This window comes from Netta rufina (assembly GCF_964035555.1).
Source record: "Netta rufina genome assembly, chromosome: 16".
Classification (NCBI taxonomy): Eukaryota; Metazoa; Chordata; class Aves; order Anseriformes; family Anatidae; genus Netta; species Netta rufina.
In genome coordinates this window covers 11,649,252-11,664,036 of record NC_140140.1, presented here as the reverse complement: position 1 = coordinate 11,664,036, position 14,785 = coordinate 11,649,252, and the positions used below count along the sequence as shown (strand labels likewise).

General features: G+C 46.7%; 1 protein-coding gene across 1 annotated transcript in view; it reads right to left on the bottom strand.

Moving 5' to 3' along the window:
* GNAS (GNAS complex locus) overlaps positions 1 to 13,454 on the bottom strand; it is a 148,098-nt gene extending 134,644 nt beyond the window's left edge. The window contains exon 1 of the mRNA XM_084296716.1: positions 13,165 to 13,454. Within this exon, the coding sequence (XP_084152842.1) occupies positions 13,165 to 13,411 (247 nt within the window). The 5' untranslated portion in view covers positions 13,412 to 13,454. The remainder of the gene's footprint in view (positions 1 to 13,164) is intronic.
* Between the last annotated feature and the right edge of the window lie 1,331 nt (positions 13,455 to 14,785).

Sequence of the window (14,785 nt, the reverse complement as noted above, 5' to 3'; positions counted from 1 at the left end):
GAATGAACTGTGGCAGACCAGAGTCAGGGTGGGGAGAGCGGGGAGGATTTCGTGGTCCTGCCTCCTGCCAGCCCTGAAGGAAGCCAGCAGTCTGATGAGATGTTTCTGTAGTCCCAGAGCTTCCCCCAAAGCTACAGAGCGGTTCTGCCGCTGGCGAGGAGGGATGTGTGGCTGGGATATTTTTATCTCCTCTTTGCTCCCATCCCTGTCAGTCCAAAACAAATCTCAGCTAGTGAAGTGGGAAAGATGGTTCACAAGGAGAAAAGGATTCCCCAGCTCGATTTGTGTGTCACCACTGGGTAAAGCAGACACATGCCACTGCGGTGGCACAGCTGCATTGTTCCTGGTTGCAGCCTGGAAAGGTTACTGGAAGCTGGGAAATAGCAGGCCTACTGCTTGATTTTTAGCAGCTGAAGAGCAGCAGTAAACCGCATAAGTATTATGTAAAATGATCTTTTTCTAAGTATACATTTATTGTGCACAGAAGAAGTGGATTTAATTACAAACAACTGGAAGTTTTTAACAGTCTAGATTGCCCCCTACTCCCTTTCTAAAAACTAAGGTTTGGCAGCAGCTTTTGGGTTTCTTTGCAAGTCTTCTAAGTATTTCCTTAGAAAGACTTTACACTTGGTCCCAGGCAAGCAGTCAAAATCAACATTTAAAAAGCATGCCCTGCATAATTTCCAGGATTCAGCAGCATTAAGGTATACTTATGGAGGCCAGGAAGAGAACTGCTTTTTGTACTTTTTGACTTAGTGCATAAAGCTGGTCTTCAGACAAGGAAGTTTATATTCCAAATAATATTTTTAACTACATGCGGTCAAGTGCATAACTTATCAAGCCTTTCCTCATCCCCCTCCCAAAATAAGCCTGAATCGTAAATGTCCTTGCAGTGTTTAGTTTTTTCCTCAGACCTCTACTGGAAGCAACAGATTCTCAAACCTTCTAATAGAGAATTATTTGATGGCAGAGAAAGTTTCATATAACATGTTCTTAAATTCCCTTTTACAGTAAAACTACAGTTTGGGCCAGATAGTGATACTCAGACTAATTTGGCTGGTTCTCCAAGGAGGATTAGGAATGATTTTGTGATCTGTCACTGTGCCTTGGCTGGGGGACAGTAACAGCAACACAAAGGTGAGAGCGCTCACTCATACAAATAATCCCACTGAAATCACTGTGACTGCTTTCAGATCTGCAATGCAAGTTTTTGGTTTGATCCAAAGCCCATGAAATTTCACCCATTTCATGTATTTTATCAGGAAACAGGCCTTTGCAAATTGCTTTTGACTTTTCAATAGTAGTACACATGACACTTCTGGATACAACAATTTACACATTTAAGGACTAACCTCTAAAAAATTCTCAGATTTTGTTTTGTTGAATAGACAGACTAGAAAGGTTTCCTTATGAATATTTTCAGTGTATTCAAAACAAATGCATATTCTGAAATACCTGGAAGTTCAGTCCTGCATTGTTCACCACCTTTTAGATGGTGTAGCATGAAATGCTACAGACAAGTGAAACCTTCACAGAAGCTGAAAGGAATGAGAGAAATGACAATACCAGTAGCGTTAAGGAATCATGTTTAGAGGAAAAAATATCTTTGAGCTTTTACAGACTAAAAGGTATTTATTTGTTCTATGTTTCTAATCACCAGAGGAAAAACTGGGTCTATCAAATCATGAATTTCCTGTGTGGGGAGAAGGCAGGGAAAGCATTGAGGGAGTATATTATGCAGTATTTTTCTTCCAAGAAAATAGTTTTATCTGGTATTTATAAAAAACAGTCTGAATGCAGATTGTCAGCTCACAATAGCATGCCCTTCTTCCTCACTGTCTCTGTTTCCTCCCCTTGTAAAGCTGAAGTCCCACAAATTCCCCAGTACTCCAGAAACCCTCCGGCTAACCAGAAATCCCGAGATTTCAGCATAAAAGCCACCAGAAAAAATGCAAAACCAAACAAATGCAGCCCACAGACTAGAAACTGTGCCTGGTGGGGGGGCAGGGAGGGGAAGAGGAAGAGGCTGTGATGCAAGGCACAAGGGCAGCCTGCCGGGGAGCAGGGCAAGCGCCCAGAGGAGCTATTTCTCATTCTGCAGCAGCTCTGCTTGGTTCCCCCTGCGACCAGCATGGCCTGGGGCACAGCCACAGCACATCACAGTCTGCGCATCCCAGGGATGCATGAGCACTGTTGGTGGCAGGCTCTCTGCGCTTTGCCCAAGAAGCCAACAGAACTCAGGCTCTGAGGAAGGAAACAAGGGGCTTGCACAGCTGTCAGTGTCCCAGGCAAACTACTGAAACCAAAACTAAGAAGTCAAAAAAAACTAACATGAAGGAGTTGCCTTCCTTCGATGCCTGAAGCTCATCTCCAACAGTGCAGGGCAATAGGAGAAGATCAAAACAGCAGTAAGCTCATCTATCTCAGAGATGGAAACCATGCTGCCCATGTGGAGCCCAAGCAAGGAGTTTCAGCACCAGCATTGCTGCAGTGCCGACCAGAGAAGCTTGGATCTCCCACTGAAAGCCACAGCAACTCCTTGCCTGCTCGACCAACAGGCATCAGCCCCATTGTTGCAATGCCTCACAGCAACTCTTACCACCCAAAGCAGGACGGAGGAGGTGAAAATGGAGCCCTTCCAGGCTCAACAAGGAAGAAAATCCCCAGGGAACTCTGCCATTTTTGGCTTGACAAGAAGAGAGAATACTTACAGTAAAAATGTAGTTCTGAAGTTATTTTAATTTGCACTGATGAGAAAACAGAGCTGGGCTCTCCACAAACATTGCCAACTGCTCTGGGATGAAAAGTTTCACATTTTTCTTATGAACAGCAGAGCTGGAGCCTGGAGAATTCCTTCCATCTGCCTTTGGTTGCTGCACACGCTGGCACACAGAAAATGTTTATCGCTAGCAAGACCATGATCAGAACCACTGCAGTATATTAGCGAGATCAAAATCTCTGGAAAAACACATACCTCCTACTCTCCTTACATGCACATAAGATAAAGCCCTACTGCAGGCTCAGGTAACATTACCATCTACTGCCTGATACACAGGTGGAGCTTGGGGCACCTGCTTGCACCTGGAGTCACCTGCTCTTGGGCTTCTCTCAGTTCATCAAACATGCAAACACAAGAGCCGTGTCTGCTCCACAATTTACAAATGCACTGTGTTAACCAGTACTTGCTCGCTCTCTGCCCTTACCACCCCATAACAGTGCTGACTGGCCCTCGTGCACTGGGCTTTAGAAGCTCCTCCATTGATGCTACCTGCCCATCAGTGGTCAGTAATGCACTTGGTCTGCATATCACTGAATTTCAAAAAATAAAATAAGATGCATGCTCCAAAAATGCAAACCTCAGATTTTAAAAGCAACTTATTTTGGATTAGCGTTCCTAAAATTTAATGCAGAGAAAGCTCACGGTAGGCACAGATGTGTGCACTGCCCCAGTGTTGGGCTGGGGTGGGAACACAGCCCCACACAGGGCAGTGAGAGGGGAAGAAAGCTCTGCAGTGAGGGCTCTGGTCACACCTGAAACTGCTTTAAAATGAAACATAAAACCACTTTTCCCACTCACACTGGCAGAATTCCACCCTACAAATAAATCACCTGCAGCTCCCAGGGATGCTGTCATAGCAGCTCCCACAGCTGCTTCCCCTGGGACTGCAATAAATGCCATCCCCGCACAGGCCGTTCACACGTGGGGTAGCGCAGGGTTGGGCCCTCCTTTCATTTGTTTTTCCACTGAACCCGATATACTTCCTGGAGGTCAAAGTCGTGAGCTGAGGCAGCACCGCAATGCGCAAACATGTCTGCGCCGAGCCATGCTCAGGCAGGGCCCTGTGGGTTCAGTTCCCAAAACCAGGCCCCGAGCGCGCTGCCGGCCTAGCGCCACGCTCAGCCTTGTGGTGTGCACAGAGCTGAGGTACTGGTTTGGGGCACTCGCTGATCTTCACATGAAGATTTCTCCTTGCAATAATGTTAACCTGTGCTTAAGATGAGAAAGAGGAGAAGAAATAATGCCTCAGTAGGAAGAAAACCTCCTAGAGCCCCCCTCCATTCTGGAGGCAGAATTTAACTGGGTTTTCCCAGCAATTTTAGTTCTTCCCCCACTTCCAGCACGCTGTCAAGGAGATTGGAGAGCTGGCTAAACAGACTAAGACTGTAGATTGTAAATCCACATCTTTCTCTTAATTAGGAACTGATCCATCCTCCCTGGCGTCCCCTTCCTTCACTTGGCAAAATAAATACTAGCAACTCTCTGACATCTGTTTAACACCTTCCCTGCATTCCTCAACGCAGAGAACACTTATCAAGTTTTCTGTGACATGCAAATCTTATAAAACACTGCCCAGACAGTTCTGTGGATTTTCTCTGCAGAAGGAACATATTAGAGGAAGTTAAGAAAACTTCAGCTGTGCTATTTATAAGCCATACAGTGGTTTGTTTCTCAAAAGCCTCATTGACCAGGGGAACAATGACAGTAAGTTTAGGGAGTTCAAGTTCTCTTAAGACACCCTTCAGGCCCATATATCTAAAATATTATGGATTTACATGCCCGCAACTGGGCTTTCTTATAACAAAGATCTGGACTTGTCCTCACTCCAGGGAATTGCCTCTTTTTCCCTTTACCTTTTTCATACTGTAGTAATTAGAAAGATTCACAAATATGCATGATTTCATTGAATAAGCGCACTCCCAAATTTAAGAGAAACAGGGAAGAGCTGTGTGTAATTAGAGGTAACTGTTCTTTGTTGTTTCTCTTCCAAGAATACGAACACACCTTACTGAGTTCTGCAGGTATTGACAGCCCACAGAAAAGACACAAACTATTCACATTCCTGTTGAGATGACCACCTCAGTATTACCTTCTTTTTGACACTACAGTTTTTTAACCAAGCTATGACTGCTGGCCAATACACTTTTCAGCATCTTGCCAGAAGCTGAGGTGCTGCCTGCATGAGGCTGTTCAAGGGCAGACAGCATGGGAAAGGCAACAGAAGCCTGTGCCAAGGAGAGCTGCGGTTCCCTATGAGGAGCTCCGCTGGGCACAAAGACTCCTCTGAAGTCCATCCGAACGCTGTAGGTGGGATGGCTGTGCCAGCATCTCCTTCTCCCACTGCAACGTCCAATGCTGCTGAACCACACATTGCAGACGCGATGAGCTATTTATGAGGTCCACCCAAAGAGCCTAAGCACTTCCCCTGCAAAGAGCAGAAATACTGTTATTTCTGGGAATTTCTCTTAAGGTTACAGGAATTGCCAAAGAAGGAAAACACAAACAGCTAATACACCAGCTAATAGATATGCTTTTAGCAACAACACTTGCAAATGTTAAAAATTAAAACATCATCCACCTCCTTTCAGCAGAGGATACTTTACAGAGACAGATGTGTAACACTTTAAAGCAGATGAGAATACAGCTAGGAAATACAGATGTACACAGATTGATCTGTGCACATACATAATATTTATATAAAAGAAAGATACCTTTCTAAAAACACATTTGTCTGTATGTAGCTGAATATAAGTTGCAAGATTCCCATCATTTTTATCAGGAGTTACCAAAACCTAGCACTGGTTAAAGATACAGGCCTCCCAGTGATTTTCTTCAGAAAAAAAAACATTGATTTTTGTTCCTAAATTTGTTCCTGACCACTGACATTACACAGAGGGATCAGAAAATGCACTATCACTACAGAAACATGCCAATAAAATACTATGATACAGCCTGGAAGAAAAGCCAAGCGCCACAGGCAAACAACGTTGTAATTCACAGGCCAAGTCCTGGTCAGCCCAAGACCAACATGCCAGTAGGCAGTCAGTAATACTCAAGAGTACGTGCTGCCAACTTTTCACCTGTCTGCGGCACTGCTTTGTAGCTCTAGCACTTGAGGAGACCACCTAAAATACACAGGCACTACAACACCAGCCTCTGCATGTCAGGGCAGCAGAGCCCCCAAACTATCTTCAGAAAATGCGTTGGAAGCCTAAGGAGTACCTTTTGGGGGGGGGGGGGGGGGGGGGAGAAACCACCTTTAGCCAAAACCCTGACCATTCCCACCCTCCAAAGCTGTATTGGCAGATTAACACATACAAGCCCCCTCAGTTTTACAATTTTAGGATGGCACTGGTGTCATTCCAGGTTGCTGCACAAACCTCTGTTACCACTGAAATGTGTGGGTTCAGGACATCTGAGGAGAAAGGTCTGTAGCTTACATGAACAAAACCCTGACTTCTTTGGCCAGTTACTAGGACCAAGCAGGTCACACCACTAGCAAGGGGGTGGAAACTGCTCAATGAATAAGATTTTGCACAATTGTCTGCAGAACCCCACTCTGGAGCAAGCTGAGAGCACAGATGGAAATAGCTGCAGGAATAGCATCCATTTGGAGTCAAGGTGGGATCGCGCTCTACATTTTTGCATCTCACCCCTCCTTCCTAAGAAAGCTATACAAACAAGGGTTGATTCTCCTAACATAAGAAAACTGGTAGACATCAGGTCTGGAAAAAGTTGTCATAGCTGGAATCTACATCCTTCCAGCTCTCAAAGAAGGAAAACAATTTCTCTGGACCAGGTATTGTACCTTCAGGCACCCAGCAGCTCTTCCTGAGCTGCCCCAGATGCCTCTTGCAGGCAGCATACAACACAAACACAGCTCCAACATATATATGTATATATAAAAATAAATGCTGAGAAACTGGGGAGACTTTGAACCACATTATTGTATGCAGCTCCAAAAATCTCACAAGTGCGTCATGAATCAGACAACAGGACTTTGCTTGTACTTTATTGCAGCAGTAAAGTTTGAACTATAAATAGCATAGAAGCACTCGGTCTCTCTTTTTTTATGATTTATTTTCAAAGTACATTCTCTTTTAAGAGGCACCAGTTTGTGTTCAGTCCTCCTCTCTCATTTCTTCACTGCTGGTGCTCTCCATCAGCGATTCCCAGCCATGACACCGCCAGACCTAGAGAAACCCTAGCACAGGAGACAGTTCAATTTAAGATGCTGCAAAACAAAAAGGAGCTAACAGCTACACATGAGTGATCAAGCAATGTTGCCTGCTCTGGAAACTGCAAGTGAAACAGTGCTCTTCCCACTCTTAAAGAAAAAAATCATAGTATGGAGCTGGCCTAATAGCACACAAGTTGATTGGAGCCAAAAGCATGTTAAGTGAGTCCTTACTTCTTTTGCAGGCAAAAAAATGTGGCAGTTTCACTCAGGTATAGCCACCTACTCTACACTGGGAAAACTTATGATGCCAGCAGGTACAACCGCTGTCCTTCCTACAGGAGGAAGGGAAGAGCTGCTGCCTTCCTTCAGGACAGAGATGGAACAAACAGCTAAGAACAATAGGCAAAACCAGAGCACAGCTGGGGTATAGTCTTCACTTAAAAATAAGCAACAGTCTTTGATACAACTCTCAAATTAGGTCTGTGGCTACACATGAATGCTGCCTTGCTATAGTAAGATATCATCATCTCTATCCCACCAGGCATTTAATGAGTAAAAATACAGGTTACCACTAACACAGACATTGCCTACACACTGGGGAAGAGGAGAGATGATGCACACCCATGCTGCTGTGGTGGGTGCTAGGGAACAGGGAATCCCCCAGATCCCTCAGCCCCTTCCCCACAACAATCCATGCTGGCACGTACATGGAGCAACTAATGCTGAAGGGCTGCAACTGTGAAAGCAATTATTTTGCAGTTTGGCTCTCTGTACAGAAAGCATCATCCTAGCATCAATAGTGTGCCATCCATTAGCAGTCCTTCATTGTGACACTTTTATAGCAGTGCTGCTGTAGGTTTCCTAACAACTCCTATTGCCAGACCCTGCTTGAAGCAGCTCTAACTTTGCCAAATTTCAAATATACTGGCTGAAGCTTTCCATGCCATGTGTCTGCCTGAAGCTAGTGATTTTTGTTTGTGTATAGATAGTACAAAAAAAAGTTAAGGTCAGGAGCACTCAAGGAGGAAGAAAAAAAGGCAGAGAACAATGAGTAGCTTGTCTGTCTCCTTTCTATGGAAACAGGAGAGAAACTATTTTACCAAGTTATCTAAAGCATAGAGGTGCCAGTGCTGAAGATAGCATGTTGCTCCAAGGTACAGTGACCATAATTGCATCACAGGTCCTGAGCTAGCACTGCTTGCATATTGAGTAAAGCCTTGTTAAGGTATGCAAAGCTTTCCAGGTGTTTTTTTTCAGCATGAGAATGCTCCACATCCAGCAGATCTCTGCTGGACAGGCAGCAGTCTATGCCATAGATCCCATTTTGTATGCAGTGGTGAGAACCGAGTAGGACTTGTCTTGCAGAGGCTCTTCATCACGAAGACAGACCCATAATTAGCGTACCACCTCCTGGTGTCCGCAGCGGGATCATCATGCCTGCAATGGAAAGTACCCAGTGGATGGAAACCACAGATTCCCACGTCCAAGTGTTTTTGTAGTATCTGGTAATTACTGGGAGCCCTGTTGGAAAAAATTGTAATTCCTTTACCACTAATGACAGCCCGTTTGGAGCACAGTTGTGTACTGCTGCCTTCTGAGCTTCTCTCAGTGCGCAGGAGGCCAGGTTGCTCAGCAGAGCAGCCCGTTATAAGACACTTGCACTGCTAGCGTCCTATTGGGTTGAGTCTAGAATTTGTTGGTTTTCCTATTCCTTATTTTTTAAAGGGGAAATGAAACACCAACTTAGTATAAGATGTTAAGGTTCAGAAACCCTGTTCTCAAGAATTAGAAAAAAAACAGGATACAGGTTCTCTCTACAGTTTTAGTCTATTTTTCCCTACCTTTCACATATCTTCCAATAAGGATCATATCCTTTTTTTCCCCAGGGCTTATACCTACTTCAGCTCACAAAACATGAGGCACAAGAAACAAATGAGAGCTGGAAGTGAATGAAACTATTTTCTACAGTGACAAGCTCCTGTGAGAGGGAATCTCTTCAAGCACCTAAACAGATACTTATCTGTACAACTGGTTGCCTTCCTCTCAGCCGTGCCTTCCCCACCCGCCCGGTCCCTGACAGAAGCAGAGTAGTGTCAGGATAACCACCTAACTGCAAGCAAGGTACAGAATCACAACATGAGGACGGATATTTGTGGGTTATGCCATTAAATGCAGCCCTGCAGAACCAGACCAGCTTCATTCTGGTGCAGTGCTACCGCAGCAAACTGAGCAACACATGCTTCCCATCACTGGCACCAAGCCATGCTTCACACCTCCGAGATTGCAACTGCAGCATCCAAAGCTTGACCTGAGCATTCACAGACATGACATCCATGCTCTAAACACATGAAGTGCACTAAAAGAAGCTGAGTGCTATGCAGAAAAGTTAACATTAGGCAAAGATCACTCATTTAAACTTTATGGCAGCTTCGGACAGCTTTAGCCTTAGTCCTTCTATGGTCCTATTTCCCTCCCCAGCATCCATAAAAGCAGGAGAACGATGCCACCTCATCTCACAGCAGTGCCATGCAGACACAGTCACTGACATTTGTGGAGACTACATTCCCTGCAGTGATCAGGGCTGCAGAAAAGCCCACAAGGAGTTCAACAGTTCTTTATTCAGTACGGGGTACGGATGGCGTGTCATAAATAGGGCACGGGGTAACACATTGTACGAGGAGGATAAGAATATTGAATAGCCACTCATTCACTGCACAACATCCATCTTGTGCACTCAATGAAGTACAAGCCCTGTGGAAGAAAATACAATGTAAACCATACAAGACAGTCTTTAATTATATGTTATCCAGGGGCTTACCATGCAGCACACACACAGAAAGAGCGACTGCGGTTAGTCTTCATGCTGATATTTTCTAGCTTCTTAAAGCATTTTTTTTTCCTGTGTAATGTATTTCCCCTACAAAAGCTTTTAATTTGCATGCCCTATATTCATATTTGTACCTATAAGTAAGAACACTTCTAACAATTATTTAAGAACTGATGTAGCTAAGATTCAGAACTGTTTAGTATGTTGTAGTTAAATATCCCAGATAACAAGCACATGCATCTCTATTTACATACAAAGATATCTAAGCCCCCTTTTCTCTATGGGAATAAGCCATAAGTACCTCTCACATGGGTGAGAGTTCATAGCAAAGCAACACAAACACCAGGAGAGCTGAGCACATTTCTGACAATTTTTTTTTTTTTTTAAGTTGTTGTTGGAAAAATACTAACTGATCAAAAACATTAAAACCCCAGAGAAAGGAATAACATTGTTTTCATATATTTGTTATATGATAAAAACAAAATTTAAGATGAATTATAATACAAGTCTTAAAAAAGGCCGAGGAAGACCAAAATTAAAGTCACCAGTGGGACACACACAGTGGAATTGTTCTACAGCAAAGTTTAAAATCCGCCGTAAGTTTAAAATTCCCCCATAAGCACACTTCAAATTTAGGCTGAAGACTGTTCCCAAAACAAAAAGAAAGCCCCCACACTCTGAAAAACACCCTCCAATACACTGTAGTAGCCCTGAACTGTCATCATAATTATGAGCAGAGTCTTAAATTGAGACTTGGTACACCCACATGCAGCGCATTAAACAAAATCCAATGAAATCACATCTGATTGTTTGTGTGAAAGGGAAATGCACAAAGGGAAAAACTCATGTACTACCACAAGTATGGAGTCAAATTACTGCTTCAAAGATACAGCAGATGTAAAACCTTTGTCCCACAAAAATTAAGAGAAGTTTTAGGAATTAGTAATTTACCTGATGTCAAGAAATGGTTGAAAAGCAATGAAAGAGAAATAAAATAAATCGAGTAACAGGACAGGGATACCCACATGCACTGCACATCCCTGAGAACACTGACAAAGCAAGGAACTCTAGTAGGTCTAAACAAAAAAACGCAAAACTGAATGTCAAGCATCAGTCACACTGACCAGCATTCTAATATTGCAAGTAACAGACCAGAGCTTATAGCTTTAAGGTATGTTATCCACATCACAAAACAAAACACACCCAGGCACAGACACACCTGACTGTGCATTCACTACATTCTGTACACCAAAGCATGTGACAGGAGTAAACTCTGGATTTGCTGTGCAGCTTTTCAGCTCTTGATGTTTGCAGTGAGCTAATGCAGGTGTACCTTAAAGATAAAGTAACTTCTCATACAGACCAGACCTGAAGCATTGGTACAGTTCTCATTTAAGTTCTGTCACTCTCAGAGAAAGAGCAGCCACCTGCAGTGTCCTTCACCATTCACACCATTGCTCTGTGTCTGCAGGAGCACATCAGCCTGAAGAGTTGGTAGCACAAGCAAGAAACTGAGTACCTTTTGAAGCTTTTGCCATTAAGCCTACAGTGTCAGGTGAGGAAACATCCCTCGTCTGCACTTCTTCAGCATATTTTCCCCTACCCTAGCTCTATTCCTTGGAAGTAGACTCAGTTGCTGCTTTAAATCCAAGCTAGACAGTCCTGCCCCTCATTCAATTGCAGGTCAATTTCACTGCCCTGCATAATTAGCAGGTGTAATCCATAAGCATGCAGGCTATGTCTCAGTACAGAGATGCTCAGCTACAGCAGCAATACCTGCAGATGCACATAATCAACCATGCACTTAACTTCTTGGTCCAGTTTAGAAATAGAAAATTCACGGAGTAACAGTACAAGCGGGATACAGGGAGACGCAACAAGGGAAGGAAGCTAACTAGAGAACTGACAGTCTCTGCGCAAGGCGCGGGGAAATGGGTCTCTTAGGCATCCCAAGATTTACAAGAGGGCCAAGAAGTGACTTCCTGCTATTCAAGTCCAGGCTGAAATATAATAAACCACTGCCAGCATAACACTGACTCATATCCATCAGATTTATAAATCAGTACTTTGACAAAGAATACTCTCTCTTTTGGCTTCACTATGGATAACTTCAAGCTACTAGGATATGTCATTTAACCCACTAAGTTTAACGTCACTTCTGCAAAAAGCAGTACCATGGCACAATGTGCTAGAAGCAACATTAAAAAAACAGGCTACTGAAACATTGCCTAGTGCAAACGCAGCAGCCCATCAGATAGCCTTCCTGACTTACAGGCAAGCAGATTAACATCAGCATTAGTCTTCTTGTTTTGTTTTTAATCTACAAAGAAAGAGACATCCATTCTCACAGCTCCTTCTCCAAGCACTTGTTTACTGCAGAACAGACTTGAAATAAATTAAAAAGTTAAGATCTAAAATACCTGTGATGCAGCCTGTTCTTGAAAGGAGAGCCACGTTGGTCAGAGGTGTGACTTCCCACCAACGCGCTTGCAGCATACAGAGCTCAGAGCCTTCACACAAGGATCGCTTGCTCTGCCCTCCCCCCCAGAAGAAGGAAGACACCTTCAGAAGCACGTATCGCTGTGGCCACATCACAAGGGATCACATTTATAGACCAAAAACTTTTAGCACTGAGACTTATAACACCATCTCTATACTGCTCTCTAAAGCTGCTCAGCAATTCAGCCCCTCGAATACAGACTACGAACATATTGAGTCAAAAAAAAATAAAATAACACCAAGAGGGCCAAGTCTCCCCATTCATCACACAGGGTACCACGCCAACCTCAGCAGGCAGGAGGCTCCCCAGCCTGCAGAAGTTTGAGGCACTATCTGCTACCCCAGGATGTCCAGAGCTCCGCAACGTGCTGTCGGTGTCCCAGCCGAAGCGTGCTGAGGGAAGGGGAGTGGGAGAATTTCCGAGCCCCCTGGACTTACCTGGTGGCTAATGCACGGCTCTGCTCGGCCGTGTGTTGGGAGCACCCCAAGCACCTCTGGCACCCCCTGCAGCACCCCGTGCCCCCCGCCCAGCCCCCGGCCCCACCGCACAGGCAGGTGCACGGCGCCGCCGGGCTGCAACCAACCTCGGAGCCCCGACACCTCCCCAGCCGCCAGCACTCGGCGAGGCGAAGCCAAGCCACGAACGCGCACGGGAAGACAGATAAATAAATAAATAAATAACACCAAACTCAAAAAAGGGGGAAAGCCTCCCACAGCCCCCAGCACCGCCCACGGCTGGGGGGGGTCCCTCCGACCCCTGCGGGCTCCCCCCCGAGGTGCAGCCACCGCCCCGACCGCCCCCCCCGGGGCGATGCCGAGCCCCCGTCCCCGGTTCGCCCCCGGGGGGGAGCCGCCGGCCGCGTCCCGCCCGCCGCTCACCGAGCAGCAGCAGCCTGTGCGTCTGCTTGTACTCTCTCTTCTCCGCCTTCAGCGTCTTGTCGATGCTCTTGCTCCGCTTCTTGTCCGCCCGCTCCTTGGCCACCAGGTCCTGCCGCAGCCGGTGCCGCACCTGCGGGTCGCCGTGCTCCGCTGTCACCGGGGGGGGGTCCGCCTCGCCCCGGCCGCCGTACGGCACCGAGGGGCGCGCCGCGGCCAGGCGGGAGCGCAGGCTGTAGCACAGCCCCATGCTGCCGGTGCCGCGGCCTCCCGCCCGCCCCTACCGCATGCTCTCCGCCGGGCTGGGGCCGGGCCGGGCCGGGCAGAGCGAGGCGGCGCCCGGCGGGCTCTTAAACGGCCCCGCGGGGCCGGGGCTGCCGAGCGCCGCGCCCGCCCCTCCCCGCCCCTCGGCGGCCGGGCCCCCGCACGTGATGCCGCCATGGCTACCATCTTGTGAGGGGAGCGGCCCTCAGGCGGCCGCCGGTGCTGGGGGGGGGGACACGAGGTGTGAGGCGGGGGAACGGTGTCTCCCCGGCCCCGTCATGTCGCTCGGTGCACACCTCACGGCCCCCGTTACTCCCTCACTCGCCCCCCAGCTAGGCTGGGAGCTGGGGTGACATCGGGGAGTTGGGGGGATGCTGCCCACTGCTCTGTCAGAGAGCTGCCGTGGAGCTGCGCTGCCACAAGATCTCAACCCACTGGAAATAAGGGGGAGATACCGAGTCACGGCCCATTTTCATGCCCCAGATTTTCTTCCTGCTATATGCACTCGTATTTGTGGCTTCTTGTGTTCCCCATCAGTGCCATCACCCAGTGCAGACGTTAAGGTCGAAGCTTGCTCTGTCGCTCTCCCCCTCTATTCTGCAGGCACCACATCTGACTGTTGTTTTGTTTTTTAACAAACTTCAATTTTACCTCAGTTGCAATCAATTCACCTGGCTGGGAGTGATAATTGTGGTTGTGGCAGTATCCCCCCCCCCAGCAGCATGCTCAATGCACATACTGCCAACTTTGTCATACTGTACTTTATACTCATCTCCGGCCAGCTCTAAGCATTCACTTATAATATGACTAATATTCTCTGGGGCCTGGCCACACATCCTGCACTCTGGAGTTAGATCTTTCCAAGCAGCTCTCTGTGCTGTGGCATATCTGCTAAGAGCCTGCGTGGTTATAACCGAAATCTCACTTTCAGTGCTTTCTCATGAGTTAGACATCTTGATATAAATTTCTCTTTGGAAACCTGTGAGTCCGTGTTAGCAGAACACATCCATTACAGGCTGCAGTGGCTCCCTCTTGCCTCTTCGTTCCTGCCACCCGAACGGGCGAGGGGAGAGCTGCCCCGGACTGTACTCGGAGGTCACTGTTAGCCAGCTCTGCACATCTTTTGTGTCTCATCACTCAAGAGTTTTTATTAGTCTTGGGACCCAGGCTTAAAGCAGGCTGCTTGGTATTCAGAGACGCAGAGGAGGAGCCCTCGCTCCTGGTCCTGCCTCTGCTGAAGGCCACGACAAACACCACGCAGCCCGCGGCAGCACTCCTCGCCTTCAGCCCCATACTGCAGGAGGGAGCTGGGGCTTCTTTGCAAACCTCCTCTCTGGCATCCTGTTCCCAATGTGTTTCC